The sequence below is a fragment of the Hippopotamus amphibius genome, chromosome 4, assembly GCF_030028045.1.
Source record: "Hippopotamus amphibius kiboko isolate mHipAmp2 chromosome 4, mHipAmp2.hap2, whole genome shotgun sequence".
NCBI classification, from domain to species: Eukaryota; Metazoa; Chordata; class Mammalia; order Artiodactyla; family Hippopotamidae; genus Hippopotamus; species Hippopotamus amphibius.
The window spans coordinates 136,073,951-136,100,667 of record NC_080189.1 but is presented as its reverse complement, the minus strand read 5'-3'; the positions used below and the strand labels follow the sequence as shown (position 1 = coordinate 136,100,667).

The following is a 26,717-nucleotide window of genomic DNA, read 5'->3' as shown; positions in this document are numbered from 1 at the left end:
AACACAGTGTCATTTTGAAAAAGAAAGCAGAATTGTTTGAGGGTGAAATGATGGGGGTGGTTTGGGAACATTTAGTTTGAGGTACTAGAAAAGTATACAGGTGAAATGTGCAGCAAGAAAATAAAAATGGCATCTGAGATTTAAGGGCAAGGAAGATCAGATTCGGATGAAACGCACAGAGGTGAGAGCTGAAGTTGTGAAAGGCAGAATGAAAAGAGGGTCAAGGACCAAACCCTGGAAACCTCCAGCGATTAGAACATAAGAGCTGGCAGAGCCGTCAGAGGAAAAGAAAAGCCAAATAACACCCATCTGTAAGCTAAAAATCAAGTGCTTCCAAATAGGTGATGGCAAAGAAACGAACATTGCAAAGCAAAGTTAGTTCCATTGTTTTCGTTTAGGGTGCTACTGGATTTCTAGAGGCTAACGGCACTTGACATTTCTTTTTAAATATCAAGCTATCATCAGAGTATATACATATTAAAAACTTGGAAGGCCAATACTTTCATTGATGAAATGTGGAAAAAAGATCACATCTTTCTACTAATTTGTTCCATAATATGACCCCACAGTATATTAATGGTTTGTGTGGGGATGCTTGTACTGGAATTTCTTTTCTTCTTCTGTTTTTTCACATTTATACTATAAATACACAGCTCTGTACATTGCGCGAGCCTTGATTATTGAGTGAACCAGTGATGAATCCTACTTAAAAAAATACATATAATTTTTCCTTTTTTTCCCCATGGGTAAAACATGGTAGTTTTTTCCCAGTTTACATATACACAAACCATATCATACATAATATATATACTCAATGTTACCTCCTTGTCTTTTTTTTTTTCTTTAGCTCTTTATTGGAATATAATTGCTCTACACTGTTGTACCAGCTTTTGAGGTACACCAAAGTGAATCAGCTGTCTTTATACATATATCCCCATATCCCCTCCCTCCCACGATTCCCTCCCGCACTCCATGTCCTGGCCCTCTAAGGCATCACCCAACATCGAGTTGATCTCCCTCTGTTATACAGCAACTTCCCACTAGCTATCTATTTTACACTTGGTAGTGTATGTATGTCTATGTTACTCTCTTACTTCATCCCAGCTTCCCCTTCGCCCCCCGCCTCCCCAACCCTGTGTCCTCCAGTCCATTCTCTGCATCTGCATCCTTATTCTTGTCCTGTCACTGGGTTCACCGGGACCATTTTTTTTTTTTATATTCTGTATATATGAGTTAGCATATAACATTTGTTTTTCTCTTTCTGGCTTACTTCACTCTGCATGACAGACTCTAGGTTTATCCACCTCATTACATATAGCTCCATTTCATTCCTTTTGATGGCTGAGTAATATTCCATTGTATATATATGCCACATCTTTTTTATTTTTATTTTTTTTTTATTTTTTTTGGGGGGTACATCAGATTCAATCATCTGTTTTTATACACATATCCCCGTATTCCCTCCCTTCCTTGACTCCCCCTTCTCGAGTCCCCACCACCCTCCCTGCCCCAGTCCTCTAAGGCATCTTCCATCCTCGAGTTGGACTCCCTTTCTTATACAACAACTTCCCACTGACTATTTTACAGTTGGTAGTATATATATGTCTGTGCTACTCCCTCGCTTCGTCTCAGCTTCCCCTTCACCCCCCGCCCCCTCCCATACCTCGAGTTCTCCAGTCCATTCTCTGTATCTGCATCCTTATTCTTGTCACTGAGTTCATCAGTACCATTTTTAGATTCTGTATATGTGAGTTAGCATACAATATTTGTCCTTCTCTTTCTGACTTACTTCACTATGTATGACAGATTGTAGTTCTATCCACCTCATTACATATAGCTCCATCTCATCCCTTTTTATAGCTGAGTAATATTCCATTGTGTATATATGCCACATCTTCTGTATCCATTCATTTGTTGATGGGCATTTAGGTTGCTTCCATGTCCTGGCTATTGTAAATAGTGCTGCAATAAACATTATGGTACATGTTTCTTTTGGGATTATGGTTTTCTTTGGGTATATGCCCAGGAGTGGGATTACTGGATCATATGGTAGTTCTATTTTTAGTTTTTTAAGGAACCTCCAACTGTTTTCTGTAGTGGCTGTACCAACTTACAGTCCCACCAACAGGGCAGGAGAGTTCCCTTTTCTCCACACCCTCTCCAACATTTGTTGTTTCTAGATTTTTTGATGATGGCCATTCTGACTGGTGTGAGGTGCTACCTCACTGTGGTTTTGACTGGCATTTCTCTAATGATTAGTGATGTTGAGCATCTCTTCATGTGTTTGTTGACCATCTGCATGTCTTCTTTGGAGAAATGTGTATGTAGGTTTCCATCCATTTGTGGATTGGGTTTTGCTTTTTTGATATTAAACTGCATGAGCTGTTGGTATATTTTGGAGATTAATCTGTTGTCTATTGCTTCATTGGCAAGTATTTTCTCCCATTCTGAGGGCTGTCTTCTTGTCTTGTTTATGGTTTCTTTCGCTATGCAAAAGATTTTATGTTTCATGAGGTCCCATTTGTTTATTCTTGATTTTATTTCCATGATTCTAGGAGGTGGGTCAAAAAGGATCTTGCTTTGATGTGTGTCAAAGAGTGTTCTGCCTATGTTTTCCTCTAGGAGTTTTATAGTGTCTGGCCTTACATGTAGGTCTTTAATCCATTTGGAGTTTATTTTTGTGTATGGTGTTAGGAAGTGTTCTAATTTCATTCTTGTACACGTTGCTGTCCAATTTTCCCAGCACCACTTATTGAAGAGGCTGTCTTTTTTCCATTGTATATTCTTGCCTCCTTTGTCAAAGATAAAGTGCCCATATGTGCTTGGGTTTACCTCTGAGTTCTCTATTCTATTCCATTGATCTTCCTTTCTATTTTTGTGCCAGTACCATACTGTCTTGATCACTGTGGCCTTGTAGTATAGTTTGAAGTCAGGAAGCCTAATTCCACCAACTCCATCTTTCCTTCTCAAGATTGCTTTAGCTATTCAGAGTCTTTTGCACTTCCACACAAACCATAAGATTTCTTGCTCTAGTTCTGTGAAAAATGCCGTTGGTAATTTGATAGGGATTCCGTTGAATCTGTAAATTGCTTTGGGTAGGATAGTCATTTTCACAATGTTGATTCTTCCAATCCAAGAACATGGTATGTCCCTCCATCTGTTTGTATCGTTTTTGATTTCTTTCATCAGTGTCTTATAGTTTTCTACATAGAGGTCTTTTGCCTCCTTAGGCAGGTTTATTCCTAGGTATTTTATTCTTTTTGTTGCAATGGTAAATGGGAGAGTTTCCTTAATTTCTCTCTCTGCTCTTTTGTTGTTAGTGTATAGAAACGCAAGAGATTTCTGTGCATTAATTTTGTATCCTGCTCCTTTTCTAAATTCATCAATTAGTGCTAGCAGTTTCCTGGTAGAGTCTTTAGGGTCTTCCGTGTATAATATCATGTCATCTGCAAAGAGTGACAATTTTCCTTCTTCTTTTCCAATTTGGATTCCTTTTATTTCATTTTCTTCTCTGACTGCTGTGGCTAAAAATTCCAAAACTATGTTGAATAATAATGGTGAGAGTGGGCACCCTTGTCTTGTTCCTGTCCTTAGAGGGAATTCTTTCAGTTTTTCACCATTTAGAATGATGTCGGCTTTTGGTTTCTCATATATGGCTTTTATTATGTTGGGGTAATTTCCTTCTATGCCCATTTTCTGGAGTTTTTATCATAAATGGATGTTGAATTTTGTGGAAAGCTTTTTCCGCATCTATTGAGATTATCACATGGTTTTTTTTCCTTCAGTTTGTTGATATGATGTTTCACATTGATTGATTTGCGTATATTGAAGAATCCTTGCATCCCAGGAATAAACCCCATTTGATCATGGTGTATGATCTTTTTAATGTGCTGTTGGATTCTGTTAGCTAGTGGTTTGTTGAGGATTTCTGCATCTATATTCATCAGTGATATTGGTCTGTAATTTTCTTTTTTTGTGACATCTTTGCCTGGTTTTGATATCAGGGTGATGGTGGCATCGTAGAATGAGTTTGGGAGTGTTCCTCCTTCTGCTATATTTTGGAAGAGTTTGAGAAGGATAGATGTTAGCTCTTCTCTAAATGTTTCATAGAATTCACCTGTGAAGCCATCTGGCCCTGGACTTTTGTTTGTTGGGAGATTTTTAATCAGTCTCAATTTCCATACTTGTGATAGGTCTGTTCATAGTTTCTATTTCTTCCTGGTTCAGTCTTGGAAGATTGCATTTTTGTAAGAATTTATCCATTTCTTCCAGGTTATCCAATTTATTGGCATATAGTTGCCTGTAGTAGTCTCTCATGATCTTTTATATTTCTGCAGTGTCTGTTGTTACTTCTCCTTTTTCATTTCTAATTCTGTTGATTTTAGTCTTCTCCCTGTTTTTCCTGATGAGTCTGGCTAATGGTTTATCAATTTTTTTTAATCTTCTCAAAGAACAGCTTTTAGTTTCATTGATCTTTGCTATTGTTTCCTTCATTTCTTTTTCATTTATTTCTGATCTGATCTTTATGATTTCTTCCCTTCTGCTCACTTTGGGTTTTTTTTTTTTTGTTCTTCTTTCTCTTATTGTTTTAGGTGAAAGGTTAGGTTGTTTATTCTAGATTTTTGTTTCTTGAGGTAGGAGTGTATTGCTATAAACTTCCCTCTTAGAACTGCTTTTGCTGCGTACCGTAGGTTTTGGATTGTTGTGTTTTTATTGTCATTTGTTTCTAGATATTTTTTGATTTCCTCTTTGATTCTTTGGTGATTTTCTTGGTTGTTTAAGAGTGAATTGTTTAGCCTCCATGTGTTTGTATTTTTTAGTTTTTTTCCTGTAATTGATATCTAGTCTCACGGCATTGTGGTTAGAGAAGATGCTTGATATGATTTCAGTTTTCTTGAATTTACCAAGGCTTGATTTGTGACCTAAGCTGTGATCTATCCTGGAAAATGTTCTGTGTGCACTTGAGAAGAAAGTGTATTCTGTAGTTTTTGGATAGAATGTCCTATAAATATCAATTAAGTCGAGATGGTCTAATGTGTCATTAAAAGCTTGTGTGTCCTTATTTATTTTTTGTTTGGATGATCTGTCCATTGTTGTAAGTGGGGTGTTCAAGTCTCCTACTATTATTGTGTTACTGTTGATTTCCCCTTTTATGGCTGTTAGCACTTGCCTTGTGTATTGAGGTGCTCCTATGTTGGGTGCATAGATATTTAGAATTGTTATATGTTCTTCTTGGATGGATCCCTTGATCATTAGGTAGTGTCCTTCCTTGTCTCTTGTAACAGTCTTTACTTTAAAGTCTAATTTGTCTGATATGAGTATTGCTACTCCAACTTTCTTTTGACTTCCATTTGCATGGAATATCTTTTTCCATCCCTTTACTTTCAGTCTATATGTATCCCTTGGTCTGAAGTGGGTTTCTTGTAGGCAGCATATAAAAGGGTCTTGTTTTTGTATCCATTGAACCATTCTGTGTCTTTTGGTTGGAGCATTTAATCCATTTACATTTAAGGTGATTACTGACATGTGTGTTCCTATTACCATTTTCTTAATTGTTTTGGGTTTGTTTTTGTAGGTCTTTTCCTTCTCCTGTGTTTCCTACTTAGAGAAGTTCCTTTAGCAATTGTTGTAAGGCTGGTTTGGTGGTGCTGAATTCTCTTAACTTTTGCTTGTCTATAAAGCTTTTGATTTCTCCATCAAATCTGAATGAGATTCTTGCTGGGTAGAGTATTCTTGGCTGTAGTTTTTTCTCTTTCAGGACTTTCAGTATATCCTGCCACTTCCTTCTGGCCTGCAGAGTTTCTGTGGAAAGATCAACTGTTATCCTTATGGGTTTTCCTTTATATGTTATCTGTTGCTTTTCTCTTGCTGCTTTTAATATTTTTTTCTTTGTGTTTACTTTTTGTTAGTCTGATTAATATGTGCCTCGGTGTGTTTCTCCTTGGGTTTATTCTGTATGGGACTCTCTGTGCTTCTTGGACTGATTAATTATTTCCTTTCCCATGTTGGGGAAGTTTTCCACTATAACCTGTTCAAATATTTTGTCAGGCCTTTTCTTTTTTTCTTCTTCTTCTGGGATGCCTATGATTTGAATGTTGGTGCGCTTAATGTTGTCACCAAGGTCCCTGAGACTATCTTCCATTCTTTTTATTCTTTTTTCTCTTTCCTGTTCTGTGGCAGTTATTTCCCACATTCTATCTTTCAACTCACTTATTTTTTCTTCTGCCTCAGTTATTCTTCTGTTTATACCATCTAGAGTATTTTAAATTTCAGTTATTTTGTTGTCCATTACTGTTTGCTCTTTAGTTCTTCTGAGTCCTTATTAACTGTTTCTTGTATTTTCTGTATTTTGTGATCTAGATTTTGGATCATCTTTACTACCATTACTCTGAACTCTTTTTCAGGCAATTTTCCTATTTCCTCTTCATTTATTTGGTCTTGTGGGTTTTTTCCTGCTCCTTTGACTGCTTGGTGTTTTTTTGTTTTCTCATTTTGTCTAATTTATAGGATTTGCTGTCTCCTTTCCCTATGCTGCCTAGTGGTAATTCCTCTTGTTTCTGCCCTTTGCCCGCTGTGGTGGGGTTTGTCCAGTGTCTTGAGTAGGCTTCCTGGTGGGGGAGTCTGGTGTCTGCTTTCCGTTGTGTGGCTCTGTGTCTTTTCTCTCTGATGAGCAGGGCCGTGTCAGGTGGTGTGTTTTACGGTATCTGTGAGGTTAATATGGCTTTAGGTAGTCTGTGTGCTGATGGGTGGGTCTGTGTTCCTGTCTTGTTTGTAGTTTGGTGTGAGGTGTCCAGCACTGGCAGCTGTAGACAGCCAGATGAAGCCGAGTCTTAGACTCTGATACAGGGCTCCGTGAGAGTTCTCTGCAGTTAATCTTCCTTGTGTCTGAGGACTCCCTAGTAGTCTAGCAACCTGGATTCAGTGCTCCCTCCCCAGGGTCTCCCATTTGACTTCTGATGGAGTAGTCCAGACTTCAGAGGTTGCTTGTCCCAGTTATGTCAGGATCTTTGCAGTCCTTTCTGGTGTCTCAGGTCGTTTGTTGGTGTTCAGCTAGTTCTCTGTGGGAATTGTGTCTTTTGGTGCATTCCTGATGCATCTGTGGAGAGGGATGCATTCCACGTCCTTCTACTTCACCGCTATCTTTCTTCTGTGTCTTTTTTTTAAAGAACTTTTATTGAAATATAATTGACATACAATAAACTGCATGTATTGAAAGTGTACCATTTGATATTTTTTTTCTTTTTAGTAATGTATATATGGTAATCCCAATCTCCCAATTCGCTCTGTGTTTTAAGCAATGATAACTGTCCTCAAATTTATATGCAGTGGTGTAATATCTCACCATGGCATTTCAGAAGCCTCAGACTCCACCAACTCCTCTTCCTGCCATGCTGTGCTATTATTATTATGGTTTAGTCTGACTTCAAATTCTCAGTCTCCTCCAAACTCTACAAACAGACAATTTCTGGGACTATTCAGTCAACAAATGCATACTGAGTAGCTCCTGTGCTTTAGCAGTGGTGTTAAGTGCTGGGAATGAATAAACTTTGTCCCCTGCACACACAAAAGGACTAGCAGTGAAGAGCTATCCATGATTAACTACAATACACGAGTGAACTTGCACTATTCTCCCAAGTCACGGCCAAAATGCTCGTCCAAGTCCTAGTTAGTACCAACTTGGAATTTTAGAACATTATTTTTTTGAATTTCCCTACCTTCCATTCTGTCCTCATGAATGGATCTTCACCACCACCATCAAATTCAGGTGCTGCTGCACTGTTATGATTTAATTACTTAGCATTTTCAAATCCTCATTCATGTCCTGTTATCCTCTAAATGTGGTATAATGGAAAGAGACCTGCTTTCCTGTTCTGACTTTGCCAAAAACAGGCTGTGTGAGTTTAGGTAAGTCACTCATCGTTTCAGAACTTTATGGTTCCTGACACCCTGGCCAACGCTGAAAATTCAGATGTGAGAATACCATCCATGCTCTCCTGTAAGTGTTCATTCATCTCCTGCATGGTGGGTACCAACCTACCTTCTGCTCTTGACCACTACTCCCTTCAGCAATCAGAGAGCTGTGTCTTATCTCCTTCTCTGCTCCTCTCACACACAGAGGACAGCCTGCAACTTCCCCCATGCCTATGTCACTTATATTTATTGGAATCCAACTCCAAAACTTTTTTGTTACTTTGTTTACTAAACATCATATAATTCAGAGGCTAATTTTAAATGTTAAGTGACTTTAACTTTTAATACAACCAACACACAGTACCACATCGTGTAAAATTCAATTCTTATGAAACTCTTCATATTTATATTAACATGCAATGGACTTCTAATTGTTAAAAAAATCAATATACTTATAATTCTAACATACAAAAATAGGGACCTTTAAATGTCACGCTGGGATTAGCTAGCTTTTCATATATAGGAGTCATATCATTTCTTATGTTTTGTATACTCATAGTTCTTAGCAGAGTATATTAATTATACATCAGAAGATTTTCCATAAAGGTTTGCTGGTGTCTAACAGGCTAGTTCTAAACTGATTTCATAAGTTTGACTGGCACCCAATCTACTAATACATTTTCTCTGCCAGTGTTTTATCATCAGAAATTTACAGTACAACCTAAGGGCCGGATATAGTCTGGGGTGTTTAATATCTTCTTGTGTTAAGTTATGCAAACAGCAGACAACAGTTGAACAAATTTGCAAAAGTATCACTTCACAAGTTTTTTCCTGAAGAACTGATGCAAACGCCACCTGTTTCAATGATGGTAAAAACACCAGTTCAAATTTTCTACCTTTAACTTACTATGGATTCCTTCAGGTTATTCAAATTCTCTTGAAATTCTATTTTACACGAAACAGGCCTCCTTACCAAGTATAGGTTCTGCAACAGCATTTTAATGTCCAACCCAGAGCTTTAAAAACACTGTATTTATAAGGAAAGCTTAGAGAACCAAACATCTAGGAGCTGGAAGAGAAAACGAAGTAATTTTCATCCTCCTCTAACAGAAGTGTTCGCGCTCATCATATTGACAGAGCAATCACTGCAGTAAACCCAAGGGGATATTCTGGCATCTGTCCACCTTTGAACACACAGAATTAACAACTTCGATTTGGTCATTCGACTGAAGTATTGAACACCTCATTTCTACACCATGTAGTTTAACACTTGGAATAATGTACAAGGACCAATCTGAGGTTTTGTTGAACATTTAACAGCGGCTATGATCCTTGCAGTTGATAACTGCACACGTATCTCAGCAGAAGCACTCAACACCAATCAAAAGCTATGTCAACACGGGGCAAAATCTTGCAACACAGCAGATTTAACCAAATGGCACACAGCTGTATCACAGGAATTTGAAATGTCTACCATAAGAGAAGGGAACACTAACACCCAATCACTAAAATGTAGTCTCTATCTCCACTTGCACTGCACTCTGTATTGTGATCATGAAAAAAAATCATTTTACTCTTTGATCCAGGAAAAAACATAAATATATTTTAAATATATATGCATAGACTATGGGAAATATTGAAACCAGGTACAGCCCCCATCTGCTCTTCTTTTAAAAACTTCTTCAGAGGCAATTATTCCCTGGGTAAACTCCATATCCTACAATGATACAAAACCCCAATCACATATCTGTTATTCCACAATAAAGCTATTTATATTTCGAGAGTAGAGAGCATATTTTTATAATGTTTGAACAATGGTCAGTCAGAGGAATCAAGCACAATAGAATATTTGGTTAAAATCAACACACACACACAAATCATCTTCATGTTAATTTTATAAAAGTACGTATATCTTATTAGGAAGGTGGCAGATTAATAATGAAGTTACGGCAAATTAAGACAAATTGCTGAGTCTAGTGAATAGAAAAAAATGAAAGTTGCATAAATACCTTTCTCTGCCTCATTTCTCAGGGATGAACAAAATGCAGTGTTGATTAATATCCTCAGAACTTCTATTTATCAGAAAAAGTAACTTCTGTGGTCCTAAAAAAATTCCCTCCATTAAAGTTTCAGCATTTTGTTTCTAGGCTTAATGGAGATTGTGGACCAGGTTTTACACCCTTTGGAGTAGCAAAAGTACTTCTTATGAAAAGTTTGACAGTTTGACACATAACCAAAAGGGAACTATTAAGTGTAAGAGAAATTTTCAAAAATATAAGACACTCCAGTAGTTAAGGAACAAAATAATTATACTGACAACTTATTAATATAAATTATGAGAAGCAGAGATAAGAGTTATTACAATAAACAAGAAATAGAGTCTGGAGCCAGAAATAAGGGGAGCACTCCATATTTGTCTATAGACACAAAATATGACATATTTCCAGATATGCTGAAAATAATAAGGTGAGTTATATGCTCGTCCTGTAGAATTAACGTGTACATTAAGATAATTAGCTGCCCTCTGTGTATTCCCTACAATGAGATGGATTTTCAAAACCAGAATATCTTAGTCTGATTTCAAGACATTCTCCAGTTTCCAGAAAGATGTTTGAGGAAGTCACATGGTGATTACAGAGGTATTCCCCAGTTAGAACCTATTCAGTCCGCAAGCATGTATGAAGAGTTTACTATCTGGAAAGTACTGGGCTGGGGTGAACTGGGAGGACAAAGATAAATAAGACATGATCAGTTTTCTCAAGAAGGCTGACTCCACAGGAGAAATTTATTCACTGGGAGAACCTGACTCATGAAAAAGGGGTCTAATTTGCAGGGCTCAAAAGCTTTATTCAGATCACAGCTTGATATTTTTCTCCCAGAAGTGAAATGTATTGACATAATTTATTTGGTTTCCACGGAGTCAGAATTTGCTTTGGATGTTTAACATATGTCTGACTTACACAAACCTTTAAATTCATAAATATATATATTTTCTTACATAGATATTCCATTGTGCCTAATTGAGAATTAATAGGATCCAAACTGAATGATATATATGGGTCCCTTGGTTATTCTATACATTTTGATTTTTTTCCATTTATCACTTTAAAGTTCCAGAAACCAACTTCATTTACTATAAAACCTGGAAATCATTAAATAGGTATCAATTATAATTATAAATTATTACCTCTGCAAAAATTACATATTTGCATGCCTTTTTATTTTCTGAAGACTAGTGTGAGAGAAAATATGATGGGAAAATTTTTCATTACATGAATAAAAGCTTCATGTAAGTTAGAAAAATGCAACAGTCTTATCAAGATCTTAATGCAAAAAAAATTGTTATTTGTATTTGAACTATCACTACAGGTAGAAAATAATTTGATTCTGTATCAAAATGATACGTGTAATGCAGATCAAAAAAAAAACTACTGCACGTGAAAATTTAAATCTCTGCTAATGACAAATAATACTTTTCATAATTAAAAATGTCCTAAATATGTCATAACCATTTTTTGCTTTCTGTCTGAAAGAATGGCAAGTACTAAATATGGAACTATATGATCAAGAATCTAATGTTTTATTGTTGACATCAGAGTGAAATATTCAAATAGCTCTATAAATTAGTGTATTTTCAAAATAAATAACATACCAGTTTACACTGAAATTTGAACATATGCATTTATTTTCTTAAGTCAGATTTTTTGACTAGAATAATTTATTTAAAAACTACTTTGGAAAATCACTAAAAGTTCATAGCTTTATGTTAAACAGATATTAAGCCAAGAACACTAAATTAATTTTCCCCTCCAGTGCTGTAGCAAATCACTATTAATACTATTGCCTGTTAATATAAAGCAAAACAGATGTTTTTCTCTACAATTGTATTCTGAAAATAAGCAGAAAAATGCATATAATAGTTTTAATAAGCCTGAGTACAAGTCAATTTTCATGCTTTCTCAAACTTTCTAGTAATTCCTAAAATGACAATCGTAAATACTCTGGAAAGCAATTTTTATGTTATCTAATAGTTAAACATTGCCTTTTATTTTGGGGTTCTCACTTACTATAATTTTCGTGGAATGACCAAAATTTCACAAATGCAGTGATGCAGTACTACTTTAACACATGAGCCTTCTCAGCTCACTTAGCTCCTCCTCTCCTCTTTCTGAGTAAATCTGTTCTGTTTGCAGGCATAAAACTTCATGCCACTATATTTATGAAAGAAAACTGGTGTGATGGAAAGAGTATTTGATATGGAATTACATTATTTCCAGGCCTATCTCCACCCCTACTAACACAGTTCCTCCTGCCTTGGCTACATCATCTGGGAAATGCTGACAATAAGTGCTCTACCTCGCCCCGATTTTGTGAATATCAGTCAGATGCAATTATGGAGGAAAAAACTTGTCAAATGTAAAGCAGTATTCTTCATTAAAGAGGAAACAAACAAGACCATTTCTCTACACTTCACCAAGTAACCCCACCATCTGAAATCTGCCTCTTCTTAACCGGAGTTGAAAGACACTAGCAGCAAAATTGTGTGGATTCTAGCCAATACCCAGAGTGACTTTTATTAAAAGAGAGGGAAAAAAAAAAATCCCAAACCCACTTCTCGCCCTTCCAACTCATCTCCTAGCTCTGTCAGAAATGGTACATTTGAAGTTATCCTGTACTTGACCTTTAACATGGGGTGACTTTCTGCCTGGTCTTCAAATCACCCCCAAGAAGTTGTCAGAAATATAAATTATCGTCCCCACCCAAGACCTACTACAAGCTCCGGGGTGGGGGCCAGCAATGTGTGCTTTAACAAGTCCTCCCGGTGATCTGGATGCAAATCACTGCGGGGTAGTCCCATCTGGAGCCACCTACACAAGTATGGCCCATAAATCCAGACTCCCAGACACCTTCTCACGACTCTGCACTTGACGTTTCACTGCCCTCCTTCACAAACACCATGCAATCCCTCCTGGACCAAGCTCAGAAAGGTGGGAGAAAACCCAGAAACTCTTCCCGCAACAGAACTCTGCCCCTGAGCCACAGCAGCTGGGGCATTCGCCCCGCCTGTCAGGGCCCCACCCTGCCCCAGCCGCGGGGAGGAGGAGACCCCTCCCCAGCCTCGCCAAGAGAGGGGGCAGGGGCTCGGTGGGCCCCATTACCTGCACCAGCGTCATCTGCGAGCCGAGCGCCAGGAGAATCTTCTCCGTCTTGGTGGGGTAGGGATTGTCGCGGTGCTTGTACAGCCACTGCTTGAGGGGCCGCGCCATGTCTTGCAGGGCCTGCCGCTTGTGCCTCACCTTCCCGCCGTTCTGCCGGGCCCTGGGACACCAGGAGAGGAGGGGGCCCCGGTGAGCGCTGCCCGCCGGGCCCCCCGGGTCTGCAGGCGCTTCAGCCTGCGGCGACCCCCGCCCCGCGCGCCCCCGGCCCTGGACCCCAGGCGGGGATGATGGCCTGCGTGTCACAGGAGGGGCGGGTGGCAGTCAAGGCCGCCAGCTTAATGCTGAAAAGGGGGAAATCTTGAAGCCAAGGATGAGAGGTTTAGGTGATTTGAAGGAAACTGTTTTGTAATTTCAAGCCACAGATCTGCGCAGCAGGGCTGTCACCGTTCCTCCAGGGGCCCTGGCCTCGCGGGCCGGGTAGAGGCTGAGGTTGGCTCTCGAATGTTCTTTCAGACTCATGCCCGCCGCTCGGGGCTTCCCGTCGCCCACTGGACGGTGGGAATAAAGCAAGGGGTGGCGGCCGCCCCACTGCCCTGGGCCTCTTCGAGCTCTGCCTTGTATCTTTTGATCCTCTGGGTAAAGGGGAAACTTTCCAAGAAAGAGCTTGAGGAGGAAAGATGCAGAACCGAAAAAAAGCAAACAAACAAAAACAAGCCCAAAACACTACAAGGGACTTTGCATGACATTAGGGAGAGCTTCAAAGTATGGAAAGGTTCTGACCAACCGGGTGAAGAAACAAGACCTCAGGAAAAGCACGTCCCTAGGAGGGAGAGCGGGCAGCGGCGGGGAGCCCGGCGCTGCGCTCCCCAGCGGCTCCGGGAGGGGTCGCCGCGCCGCCGCCCGCGCGCCCCGCCGCTGAGCGAGGCTCGCGCGCCTGCGCTGCAGCCTCCAGGGCTTTCGCCTCTTTAAACGCTTTGAAATGCAATTCCATCCGTGAGGACTGGTAGTAACATTTTGACGAAACCCAATCTCTATTTCACGAACCGGCAGCGCTGCAGAACAAGCAGCTGATGCAATCTTTCAGATGCACCGGCCAGTACGGCCGCCCCTCCCCCGCGGGGCACCCCCGGAGCCGCGGGACGTGGCGGGGGCTACAGACGGCCCTCCGCGCCTCTGCAGCCGAAGCAGCCGGCTGCCCGCTGCCCGCCCCCCCCCACCCCCCCCGCAGCCCCGCAGCCCCTCAGCCCGCGGAACCGAAACCTGGCCCAGCAGGCCCGCGGCACCCCCCTCCGGGCTCGCGGCGGACCCTGCCAAGCCGCGCGCGTCCGGGGTGTCCTGCGGAGAGCCGACCTTCCCAACACCTTGGCCGATGCAAGGCCCTGTCGTGACACGGGGGCGGGGAAGCCCACGGGGCTGGCCTGACCTGGGGATACCCGATTGCTCGGCCCTGCCCTGTGCTCATGCATTCCGCTCAGTCCTTTCCGCCTCCCCCTCAGCCGCGCATCTGCACCCGCGGTCCGGAGAGCGGCAAATAACCCCCGCCCTGAGGTCCAGGCATCGGAGGACAGGGGCAGTTTCAGACGTCCTCCGTTTCCAACGAGCCTCTTTTGAGCTGTTCTGACGAATCGATACCCCATACTTTGAGCGACTAACACCTTAAAATGAGAATGTGCGAAACCAGGAGGCGGAGACCCGTCCTCACTGGAAACTACGGGCCCCTAATCCACCGGCCCCTAATCCACGGGCCCCTAATCCGCAGGCCCCGGTTGCCACGAGCACGGCCGCGCCTCTCACCGCCCCCACCTCTCCCAGCAGCGGGCGGGCAGGGGCCCCGGGAGGGTGCGCATACCCGGTCCTCCGGTGTCTCAGGCCCAGGTTGTCCTTGAGGGGCGGGCCCTCCGTAATGCCCACCTCGGGGCGAGCATGGGGACTGTCCAGGACGCCGCCGTAGGGCCGGCCGCCCCGCTCCCGCTCCGGAGCCCCGCGGTCCTCAAAAAGCACGGCGCCGCTGAGCTTGTTGAAGACGATGGTGTTCATGGCGCGGGCAGGCAGGGGCGCGCGGCGCGGCCGCAGCGCCTTGGGGCCGGGCCGCCGGGAGCTCCGCAGGGCTCTGGTTCTAGGAGATAAAGATGCATCGCATTACTCGCCGAGAGCGTTCAAGCTCCTGAGCGTCCCGAGCCCCGAACTCGGCCGCGGCGCGGGGCTGCGGAGCCCGGGGGAGGAGCGGCGCGGCGGCACCTGAACGCAGGAACCCTCGCCTCCCGCTACCTGGCTACACCGCCTCCCCCCCCGCCCCCCGCAATCCCCGTCACTCCCGGGACAGGTACCCGCCTTCTTCTTTGCCCCGGCCTCCCAGCTCCCAAGGAATTTCAACCAGGACTAGTTTACCCGCGAGGGCAAAGGAAAGTGATTCCTAAACGAGCCTTCCTGAGTCGGTTTTAATCAGGATGAAGCACACTCCGGAGCAAGCGGAGGACAGGCGCGGGGCCGCGCGTGGTTCTTCAATCGCAGTAGAAGACTAAAGCCTCTCAGAGCTCCCACTCGGGGTCGTAAGGAGGAGTTGGTTGAAAGAAAGGAAAAACTGGGGGTAACATGAACAACCGCATCCGCAAGCCCTAGTTAATGAGTCCCAGGCCGTACCAGGATTTCGGGGATTTGCATGTTTTCTAGATCCTGGATGGTTTGGCTGAAACCCCTGCGTCCTTTTTCCGGCTGGGGTGGGGGTGAGGGCAGGGAAAGTTAGCAGATTCCAGAGCTAGAAAGTTAAGTGGCATCAGGGACGAATGCACCATACTCTCCCCCATCCCCCCGAGGCTCCTACCACCCCGCAGCCCGCTCCGGACGCGCAGGGTCCCTGCCCCAAGGGGCCGGCTGTCAGTGCCGTTGCCTTTCGCGGCGCGAGTGTGAACCTCGAGCTCGGTGTCCTTCCACACCCACCCCTTTCTGGGGTCTCGGGCAACCATTTCAAAAGTTGCAAAGGAGTGAAGGAGCGGGAAAAGGGTCGCAGTCCGCGCACCGCCGGGCCCGCGGCTGCCCCCGTCGGGAAGAACCGCCAGCTCACCTCCCGGGTCGCGGGGGCCGGAGCCTCTGCCCGCCGCGCGTGAGCGTCGGGGGCCGAGCCGCGCCGCGCCGCCGCGGAGCAGCCGGGTGACCGCCCGGAGGCGCGCAGCCGCCCCGGCCCGCCCCCACCCCCGCCTCGCGCCCGGGGGGCAGCTCCCGTCCCTGAGCAGCCGGCGCCCCCTCACCCCGCCCCGCCCCGGCGAGGGCCGCCGCCCCCCGCACACACGCAGGGTGCCCGCGCTCCACAACGCCCCCCGCCCCGCCCTCCGGCCGCCGCCGCCGCAGCGGCCACGCGCGACGTTTAGGGTCGTGACCGCAGCGGTGAAAGGACGGCTCCCGCGAGTGTTCGTGGGGAGGTGAGATCACACCTCGGCTGGCTGCCCCGTGGGCCATGCGGCTGAGTCCTCCCGCGCAGACAGGTACGTGTCTGGGGTGCTCACACAGCCTGGGCGGCCAGCGCGAGAGCAGAGGTCCGCGAGAGCAGAGGTCCGCGCTCGCAGCCCTCGTTCAAGGCGTCAGGACGCGCCTTGGTTTTCCTTTTAAATCCGTGCGCTTAGTGACTTGCGTTCAGGCTGCTCTTTCCGTGAAGCACGCCCGTTTCCCAGCCCCTCTGTCCGTCCCCACCTCAGCCCTGTCCTCCTATTTGCGACGGCGTGTTTTCCTGGTTTGCCTAGCGGACCCTCCCCGCCGTCCCAAGCCCACGCAGAGGTCGCAGCCACGGACCCCGGCGCGGCTGGGTCCGCAGGCGGCGGGCGCGGCGGGAGGCCGAAAGCTGGGTCCTGACGCCGGGGGGGCCGGGGGCCGCCGCGCGGTCCCCAACGCCGCCTCTCGGCTCCGCGCTCCCCACTTACCCGGTGGCTTGGGGAGCTCCCTCCCCGAGGAACCGCCCCGCCCAACGCCCGCGAATAATTTTAAGCAAAGGAGGCGCGGCTAGGCGGGCTCCCCGGCTCCTCGGCTCCTCGAGGACCCTCGGGCCAGCCTCGGCCGCCACCCCCACCCCCACCCCTCCAGGGAGCTTCCCGACGGACCTCGGAGGGAGGTGGGGGAAGGGCGGGGAGAGCCCAGGCGCGCGGGGCAGCGGGAAGGAGCGGCTCCGGAGCCTTCGAGAGCCTCCCTTCCCGCGGCCCTGCGCCGGGACGCCGCGACCGCGGGCTGTACCTGCGGCGGTGGGGCCCGCGGCCGGCGGCAGGGCGGCTGGCTCTCCCCCGTCGAGGCTACGCGCGCTCCCATCCCCGCCGCATGTTCTCCGCGCGGCCTCCAGCGCGCTCACCGCCGCCACCGCCGGCGTCGCGGCTTTATTTACCCAGACGGGCGCGCGCGGCCCGGGAATAGGAATAGCGAGGCCTTCTCATGTTTCCTGACCGCCAGGCCCAGCCGGCGAACATCCTGCGGGCGCGATATCCACGTTCCCGGGCCGGCGAGAGGAAGCCTCCGCGGGGACCGCCGTTAACCCTCGCGGAGGAGCTGGCGCCGCCGGGAAGTCCCCGGTGCGTCGAGTCCTCCCCTGCCGGCCCGGCTCTGGGAGCCGCCGGCCTCGCAGGCGCGGAGCAAAAGGGCGATTTCCTTCGCACTTCGGGGAGCGATTGGAGAGGCCGCAGGAGCGCCCTGCTCGGGCGCTGAGAGCTGAGCGGCTGCGGTGCAGATCCCGTGTCTTAGCTGGCCCGAGCGCCGGAAATTTCACCACGCGTGGCTGGGCTGGAGAGGGCACTGCGACGCGCCCTTTTCCCCCCTCGCGATTAGCTGTTGTGAAGTTAGAGCTCGGTTTGTGCCTGTGACGCGTGAGAGCGGATGGCGGAAGGTGCTTGAGCCCCTTTTCTCGTGTCACTGGGCTTGTGAGGCCCTGGCTGTCTCCAGGCCAGGCACGCAGTCACCTTCCAGGGCCAGCGCCGGCAGGTAGGCGGCAAGGCGGGGTCGAGGCGGGCCCAGGTACGCAACCCACGGTACCCAGGTGTGGAAGAGACGGCGAGAGCAGGGCCAGCATCTGCATGGAGCAAAGGAGATGGAACTTGGAAGAGTCCCGAGCCCGGACACCGTGCAAGGAGAGAGACTTCTATCATATTCTCTCATAGGTGATACTTTTCTTCCTACCGTCTCCCCAAAGATGAGAGGAGCGAAACGCTGGGGTTTAGGTGCCCCCAGAAGCTCGGAGCTTCTCGCCTAGATGATCCTCCCGACGTCTATCGCACCGAGCCGCCCGCGTTCTCGCCGCGGGCCTCACTGCTGCAGTGACACCTTTCATCTTTTTTTAAAAGAGCGAAAGTAGATTTCCCCCAAACCTGCAAGTTATGACATCATTTGTTCTTTTCTCCCCTAAAAGTGACTGGCCAGCCTGGCGCAGTGGCCCACGTGAGTCTTCCTGTTATTCGGCCTGGAAGTGGTTAAAATGTACACTAAAGCTATTATTTCCAACACTAATCACCCCCGAATTTTCCATTATTTTATCCCCCCAAATACGCGACTGCACACTGGGCAGGGGCACAATCTAAAGCAGAAAGAGGTGTAGGTTTAAATTTTTGCGCATCCGGCAGATAACTTATCATTTGATCCCATTTCCAGATGTCCTTGGTTCTCTTTTATCTTACAGTTTGCAGTTGTGGCGCTCTCGAATCTTGCCCTTGGCGCTGCACTTGACTTCTGTAGGGTGGGTTCAGTGCGGACGCGGGTCTACAGACCTCGCTGTGGGGACTTAAAGTCAGGGGTACATCATAAAATTTCAGCCAGTCCTGACTTGCAGCGAATAAGCTAAAAACAAAAGCAGATCTAATTTATAATTCATAGCAGTAAAGAGACTGGATCTCTTCTAAGGACTCTGTGACTGAATGTGATCACTTAGACATTACAGTGAAATCAGCTGTAACATGCCTCTCTGACATATATTTTGGTCTGCTGTGCTGGATAAAGCACCGGGCATGTATGCAGTTGCTTGCAATTTCACAGTGTTCTACTGACTAACCTAGTTGTTTGCTGCAGTATGTAGGCAAGTAGAGGACAAGTGAATTTTGTTGTTTTAGTCTTAACTGTATTTACTCAACTTTAAAATGCATTTTGAGGATTTTGATTTAAGGCATTTTTACATATAAAACCATTAAAAATCTGATATATACAGTAAAAAGTCTTTTTGCAAAATATTTTAAATTTGTTCTAGAAATAATATACACCTTTGTCTCAAATTGTCACTGAAAAAGTAATAAATTGTAATTCCTTTAGAGTATAGTTTGATAATTAGAGTCCATTTAAAAACTGAAACAACAATGGAGGGTCCATTTTAAAATGAAATAGTGTGGAGAATCCCTCTCTAATATACAAATGAGCATGTATTGTGTGATAGACCAGAATTTTATTTTTGCAAGTGTCACCCCCTACGCGAGAAATTCCTTCTTCCTTTTAATCCACAATACAGATGTATTTATCATTATCTTAAATTTCATCTTTTCCTAAAATGAATTTTACTCAGCTTCTTATGCTATATAGTCCAGTCTCAGTATATGAAATATTGTATTATAATCCTCACAAGTAAAGCTTTCAGTTTTAGAAAGCACTATCAGAAGATTTACGAAAATATGTAGTTTGTGGGCGTTGGCCATATATGGGGAAAAAAAAAACAAAATTTAGGCCACAAATCACAAGACTTGAGCCTAAATCTTAATTCTGATTCATTTGATGTTGGTTTAGCCTGAATTTACTAAAGTGTAAAATGAAGGTATTGTTTTCCACAAACTTGCCTTATGCTACTAAGATTTTTTTTTTAATGTGAAAGTAACAATTGCTATTGCTAAAACTAGAAAAATGTTAAGTAAGAGCATTTGGCAGAAATCTTAATCCATTCTATTGGACTTTGAGGCTAGTTATAAATATAAGTAATTTAAACTTTCTAATAAAAAAATAAGAAGCCATCCTTTTAAGCCTTTTGATATTTTACCAAGGAACCTAACATTTCACAACAAATATTGGTCAAAGTTTTTGAAAATAATGATTGCTTTTAAACTCTCTTTTCCAGTTATTACGTAGAGGCAATGAAATGAATTACAAAGCCAGGGAGTGACTGTTGCTTCCCATCCAAAAGGTATAAAGTAGTAAATTTATGAACAAATAGCCAGCCCACCTCACAGTCAGCCAGTTTGACTTGTAAAGATGCACACTGGAGTGCATCAGTGGAACAGCCGAACAATCGGTGAGAGACTCAGCTGCGGAAACATCCAGAGAAAACTAGGAGGATGGGTGGCCCCCAAAGTATCTGATTCTTGCTTTGTTTATAATTTAACTTTAATTGCAAACATAGTACAGAAGAAGTTCTCTCAGAGAGGGCCGTCTCCATAAATGCACTCTCAAACATCGAAGAACAGAGTGCAAGAGAAACTTCCTCTTTAGCCAGCTCCAGCCAACCACATTCCTGAGAGGCAACAACCAAGAGACGGCCATCCTTTCAACTTTTTTCCACGTAGTCACATACATGAATACAAACACATCATTATCATTTTGTTGTATGAGTTTTTGAAATAAATGAGAGCATGCTTTACATACGTGTACACACAAACACAATAATAAATTAAAACTTACTTTTCCACTCGATGGTTTAATAGAGAACTTTCATATTGGTCCATGTACATGGTATTCCATCTTTTTAAATGGTATGTAGTACTCCATAATCTGTTTATCCATTCTCCTATAAACGTTCCTGTCTTTTTAGTTCTCACTATTATAAACATTACTTTTGTGTGTGATTCTTTCCGCACATGTGTAAGTATTTCTCAAGGAATAGCTACACAGAATTGCTTGATTGAAGGAGGCAGGGTTTTAAAATTTTGATAGGTCCTTCCAATTTTCCCCCAACCTACACCCCACAAAATCTCCATTTCCTTACATTGCTGAATAGCATTCCATATGTTTGGTCTTCATTATATTTGCGCATACAATGAGTAAAATAACGTCTCATTGTTTGAGAAAATTTTCATTTGTTTAACATAAGCCATTTGTATTTCTTAATTGAAGAGATTTGCTTATATCCGCTGCTTATATCCTTATTAGATGCCTTATTCATTTATAAAAGCTTCTTTAAAAAACATTTTTTCCTTGAAATATATACTTTCTTTATTGACAGTATGTATTGCGAAGACTGCCCTTTACCTACTTTGTCTTTTGCCTTACAGAAAGTTTAAGCATGAGTAAAGATCAATAGATCTGTCTTTTCCTTTATGGAGTCTGGGTTTTGTGCCTTCTTTGCCAAGGCTTTTTCTATATTTTCTTCTAATACTTTGAAAAACTTGTTTTCCCTCAGCTCCTTAATCCTTTTGGAGTGAATTTGTATATGTTGTAAGGGAGAAATCAAATCTGATTTTTTTCTTCTCCAATTGAATGGCCATTTATTTCTATGGAATTTATTAAAGAGTTTCCCCCATCAATTTGAAATAACTTTTCTCATATATGTGGTGAATTCCTTTCCATATGTAAGTTGGTCAAACAAGGCTTTGAGAGATGATGCACCCAATAGACTGTAATAAATTTAATCTTCAAATTTTTAAAACCATCTTGCACTCCCAAGGCTTCCAATATTATTCTGTTTCTAATTTCAGAACATGTCAAGTATGGGAATAATAATGTTCATGGCCTGGTTGTGGTTCTAATTTAGAAGGCTAATTCAGGACTGTTCTAGGATGAAGTTGCTGATTTTTCTGTTGTGGTCCTGCTCAGGAACAGGACAGTAGTTTCAGGCAGCTATTTTCCCCAGACTGGAGTACAGCCGATTAGAGCTCTTCAAACATGCCATGTAATCAGGTGATAACCAACCACCAGCAACGTAAGATTATTTGTAAAAGTGATGATTTCCCGCCATCTGTGATTTGAAAAAGGAAAATTTATCTTTTTTTCTTGCTCAATTCCTTATGGAATGTGAATTAATTTTTTTTCCCACAAAGCAGCCAGTCAAGATGAGAACATTTGACATGATTGCAAATTAGGCAAATCCACTCTGAACAAAAATGCAAAAACGTTATCACTGCAATTTCTAAAAAACATTAGCTACATATAAGTGCAGAATTTGCAAGTAAGAAGCAGTCAGCAGAGCTGAGATCCAGGTGGGTTCACGTCTTCTGCTTCATGGAGCTTGAGACAGGACCTGAAGTAATAACCCTGGAGCCCTAACTAAGACTCCATCTTTTCTCTTGATTCCAAAATATCTTCAGTAACTGGCAACAACTACTGAGCCTTTACTACATGGGTCCTGAGGGGAACCTGGAGAACATTTTGTCCTCAGCATGTGCATTGAAATACGAGAATTTCTTGCAGAAGTTTATTCTAGCTTGAAAATCAATTTGCCGTCACATCAAAAAGTGGCCATTTTGGTAAATATAGTGAAGACTTTTCATCATAGGCTAGCATGACTCTCTGTATTTGGAACCTAATGGACTTAAGGTACTCAATAGCTTTTTAAGGTGTAGTTACTGTATATACTCTGTGCTGTATCAAGCTTTTGGTTGACTCCCACCCTCTCCTGTATCCATCCTCCCTGCTGTCATTTTCGGCCTCCTTGCTTTAATCTCTGTGTAGGATTTTTAAAAAATTTTTTATTGGAGTATAGTTGATTTACAATGTTATGTTAGTTTCTGTCGTATAGCAGACTGTGTAGGATATTTGAATACATTCACCGAAGGAATACATGTGAACAAATGTGATGTGTGCAGCTTCTGCTCACCATGCTTAAAAGGAAATTGTCCTTATTAACGGTTCCCTGTTGCCAAGGGCTGAAACACGTGTGTGGGAGTGGCCCGAATCTGCTGATCAGATAACAGCCTTGAGAACAGCAGAGCCAGTGCACGACGGAAGGAACCTGGGCCTAGGATGGACCACTTGAGTGAGAGCTCCCTGGCCTGGGCTCAGCGGACTGTTTCTGCAAAGGGTCAGATGGTAAACGCTATAGGCTTTGCTGGTCATAAGGTCTCTGCCATTTGTAGTGCAAAAGTAGATGTACATAATAATTGACTATGAATGAGTTGTGGGTAAATGTTGCTGTGTTCGAATAAAACTTTATTTAATAGACACTGAAGATTGAATTTTATAAAGGTTTCATGTGCCACAAAATATACCTTTTTTTTTTTTTTTTTTTTAAGCCATTTAAAGATGCAGAAACTATTCTTACCTTAGAAACAGACAGCAAGCAAGATTTGATCCCAGGCTGTGTTTGCTTCTCATCCCCTGTCCCCAGCCCACCTAGGCTACTGAGCCCTGGACTGTAATGGGAGACAAATAAACTTCCTTTTCTTTAAGTCGGTGTATTTTAGGGTTTTTGACTAAAGGAACCAGCTGGTACTCTATGTAATGCACACCTGTGCAAAGATGAGCTTAGTTACCATGGCAGACTTGGAAAAGTGCTTTTTACATGACTCGAGGCTGCCACAAACAAGAGCTGGAAAGGAGATGGAGTGACAAACTGCTTTGTCCTACAAACATGCTGTGTGTGTTTAGAGAATCGGTCTAATTATTTTCACGATGTTTTTGTTGCCATGTACTTTTGAAGGTATTGATATACTTTTAGACCAGTATTGATATTTGAGTTTTGATGCTTATGGTTTTTGTAGTCATGGAAAATAGTGATTGATTGATAAGAATTACTTTTTTTTGGCCTAGCCCTTCCCCTCCCCCCAAAAAACCCCACAAAAATTGAACTGTTTTTTCATTGTTTTCTTTTTTAATAATCAACAATAAATATTTATGGGGCACCTGCATGCACAATCCTGAGAAAAACTGCATCAAATTTGATTTAAAAGACACGATCCTTGACTAGCTTACAGGCCTGTTAAGAAAACACAGGGAAACAAATATACCTCACCTAAAATGTTTTAGAGTGTCTGATATAAAGATTGCTTGAATCCAGTAATCTGCAAATCATCTGTAGAAACACATGAGGGACCTTGAAGATGATAGAAGGGCCATTTGGTGTGTCTGCTAAAAATTTTGTAATATTACAGACAGTCCTTCCCAAAAACTGCAAAAAGAGATCATTATTTCAGAAATTTGAGCCTGATTGAAAAACAGCATCTTCACCTCTTACATCAGATTTTTTCCAGTTTTATGCCCCAAACCTCTGGGTTTCAGGAGAGATTTTTAGAGCTTCTGTTGGAAAAAAAAATACAGTATGAGTAAGTAAATATGTGGAGGTCAGTGCACCACCTTTCTTCCTTCCCTTCCAGGTTCTTCCTCCTGGAACCTTCCTCCACTTCTACACTTTTTGGAAGAGTGTTGAAGGGAGAGATGGGTTGGAGGGGAGAAGTTGTGAGTAATTCTGGCTCATGGATCTGAGCCAGAGAGCCACAGGCAGGCAGCTGCACCTTGGACTACACTGTGATCCATCTCTTTGCTTTGGTATTCACTGACCTTGGTGAACTGGTCTTTGATGTTGTAGGCTACCACAAATACTGTTTTCTCATAAGAAAGGGAAAAGGAAAGAGGTGTTATGCCAATCAATTGTTCCATTTAAGGGGCCCAAAGTCTAGGATAAGGGGAGCTTTACATAAGCCAAATAGCACAATTTTTTTTCCCTTGGACCTGCAGTAGTGGTCAGCTCAAAACATACGACCTCATTTGCAATAGCATGGATGGACTTGGAGGGTATTATGCTAAGTGAAATGTCAGACAGAGAAAGACAAATACTGTATGTTTTCACTTATATGTGGAATCTAAAAAATAAAATGAATGAATATAACAAAACGGAAATAGACTCACAGATGTAGAGAACAAACTAGTGGTTACCAGTGGGGAGAGGGAGGGGGAGAGGGGAGAGACAGGGGTAGGGCCTTAAAGAGGTACAAACTACTATGTATAAAATAAATAAGATACAGGGTTGTAATGTACAGCACAGGGAACATAGTATTCTATAACAACTTTAGATGAAGTATAGTCTATAAAAATATCAAATCACTATGTTGTACACCTGAACCTAGTATAATATTGTAAATCTAATTAAAAAAAAAAGACGTGTCCTAATACTACTGTTCCAGATTCTTATAAATGGGGGCGTAATTAAGGATATTTTTGTTTGTATAATACACACATAGCACTTACTGCATGCCCACTCAGTAGTCTAGGAACTTAACCCGTGTAATTCTCACAGCCATCCTTTGGGGTAAGTCCCACTATTACCCATTTTGTAGAAGAGGATACCGAGGCATAGAATTGCCCTAAGTCACCAGTTGGTAACTGGTGGAGCTAGGATTTGAGTGGAGTTAGGCCGATGCCAGAGCTTGTTTGCTGAGTTGCCTAACTAACTAACTAATGAGCTGCCTCTTTGACGATGCACAGGAAAGAGAGAGGGAAAAGAACTTTAAACACGTGCTGGCAGAATTGTAGGCACAGCTGACTAGCAGTTGCACATCTTTTGGCTCCTCCCTTAAGAGCAGGATATTCAATGCCAGCATGTTCATTTTTCCTTCTGTACGTCGCCTTTGTCCTGGGTGGGGAGAGAGTGGACTCTGAGTGTCACCTGGAATGTGATGTCCCATGGCTCTGACATCGTGGTGAAAAGGGTGTGAGCTCACACTCAGAAGCCAGTGACTTCTGAATCTTCTGCGGGTTCTCTAAATCTGGAGAGCATCCTTCCCACTGGGCAATGGAGTAGTTCAGCAATGCAAAAAGCACGCTTTAGAACAGCCACGGTGGCTGGAATGGTTGCTCTGTTGTAGGAGTGGGCACAGCATGGTTGTAAGTGGAGTATCTTGAGTGCAGTAAAAACCAACAGCTTTGATTAAGAAGCTTTGATTAAGATGACGGTGTCCCTACAACTTCCTAATCCTCATCTTGCTGTTTTGTCTCTGTTGTGTTTTGTTTTGTCTTGTCTTCCTCTTTCAGGCCTGCCTCTAACATTTGCATAGCCCCAGGCAAGAGTGCAAATGAACACCCACATACCATGTGTCTAAATATTTTAAAGTTATAAATGCAGCTAAAACATAGTTAAAATATGTTCCATCCTTCTACCTTGACAAATATACCATCATAATGAAAAATGAAAAACTATATAAAAGTTTTCTAAAAGGCAAAAATGAAATAAACAATATTTTAAAATAATTTTGTTTTATCTCTCGATACAGAAATATCTTTTGCTCCCACCAAAATGTCACTGTTGATGAATAAGTAATTAATAATATGATCAACAGGTTACTTTTAGTGAAAGCAATGTAATTTGAATTGCTTTATACTTTAAAAGATCTTGATTTAATAATCATTTAAAGATTGGGAATCAAGTTCAGGTTAATCAGAGACTTGTTTTTAATGTCATCATTGAAAGAGGCACTTCAGGACAAGTCAGGCTCACACAGAAGAGGTGGACTTCTGACTGCATTGGCTACCTGTTTTCAGTCCTATCCACAAATTATATAAACGGTTTGGTTGAAATCATGCTTAAAAGTCTTCCTTGAGATCTGTCAGTTCTTATAAATTTGTCACGAAGTGTTACATTTTTATTTTCAAAAATTGACTTTAATAATTTGCTGCAACTCTTGGGGAGATTTTAAAATAGATTTGAAAATTCTGATTCCAAGTTTTTAAAATGTGATGAGTTTCAGTAGGCAGTAGTCACTTTCAGGAACACAGTCACACCAT

General features: G+C 43.4%; 1 protein-coding gene across 1 annotated transcript in view; it reads right to left on the bottom strand.

Moving 5' to 3' along the window:
* Nucleotides 1–15,107, bottom strand: part of MKX (mohawk homeobox) — a 65,011-nt gene extending 49,904 nt beyond the window's left edge. The window contains exons 1-2 of the mRNA XM_057733363.1: nt 14,920–15,107; nt 13,071–13,230 (exon numbers count right to left, since the gene is read on the bottom strand). Coding sequence (XP_057589346.1) covers nt 13,071–13,230; nt 14,920–15,107 — 348 coding nt within the window. The remainder of the gene's footprint in view (nt 1–13,070; nt 13,231–14,919) is intronic.
* Nucleotides 15,108–26,717: the final 11,610 nt, after the last annotated feature.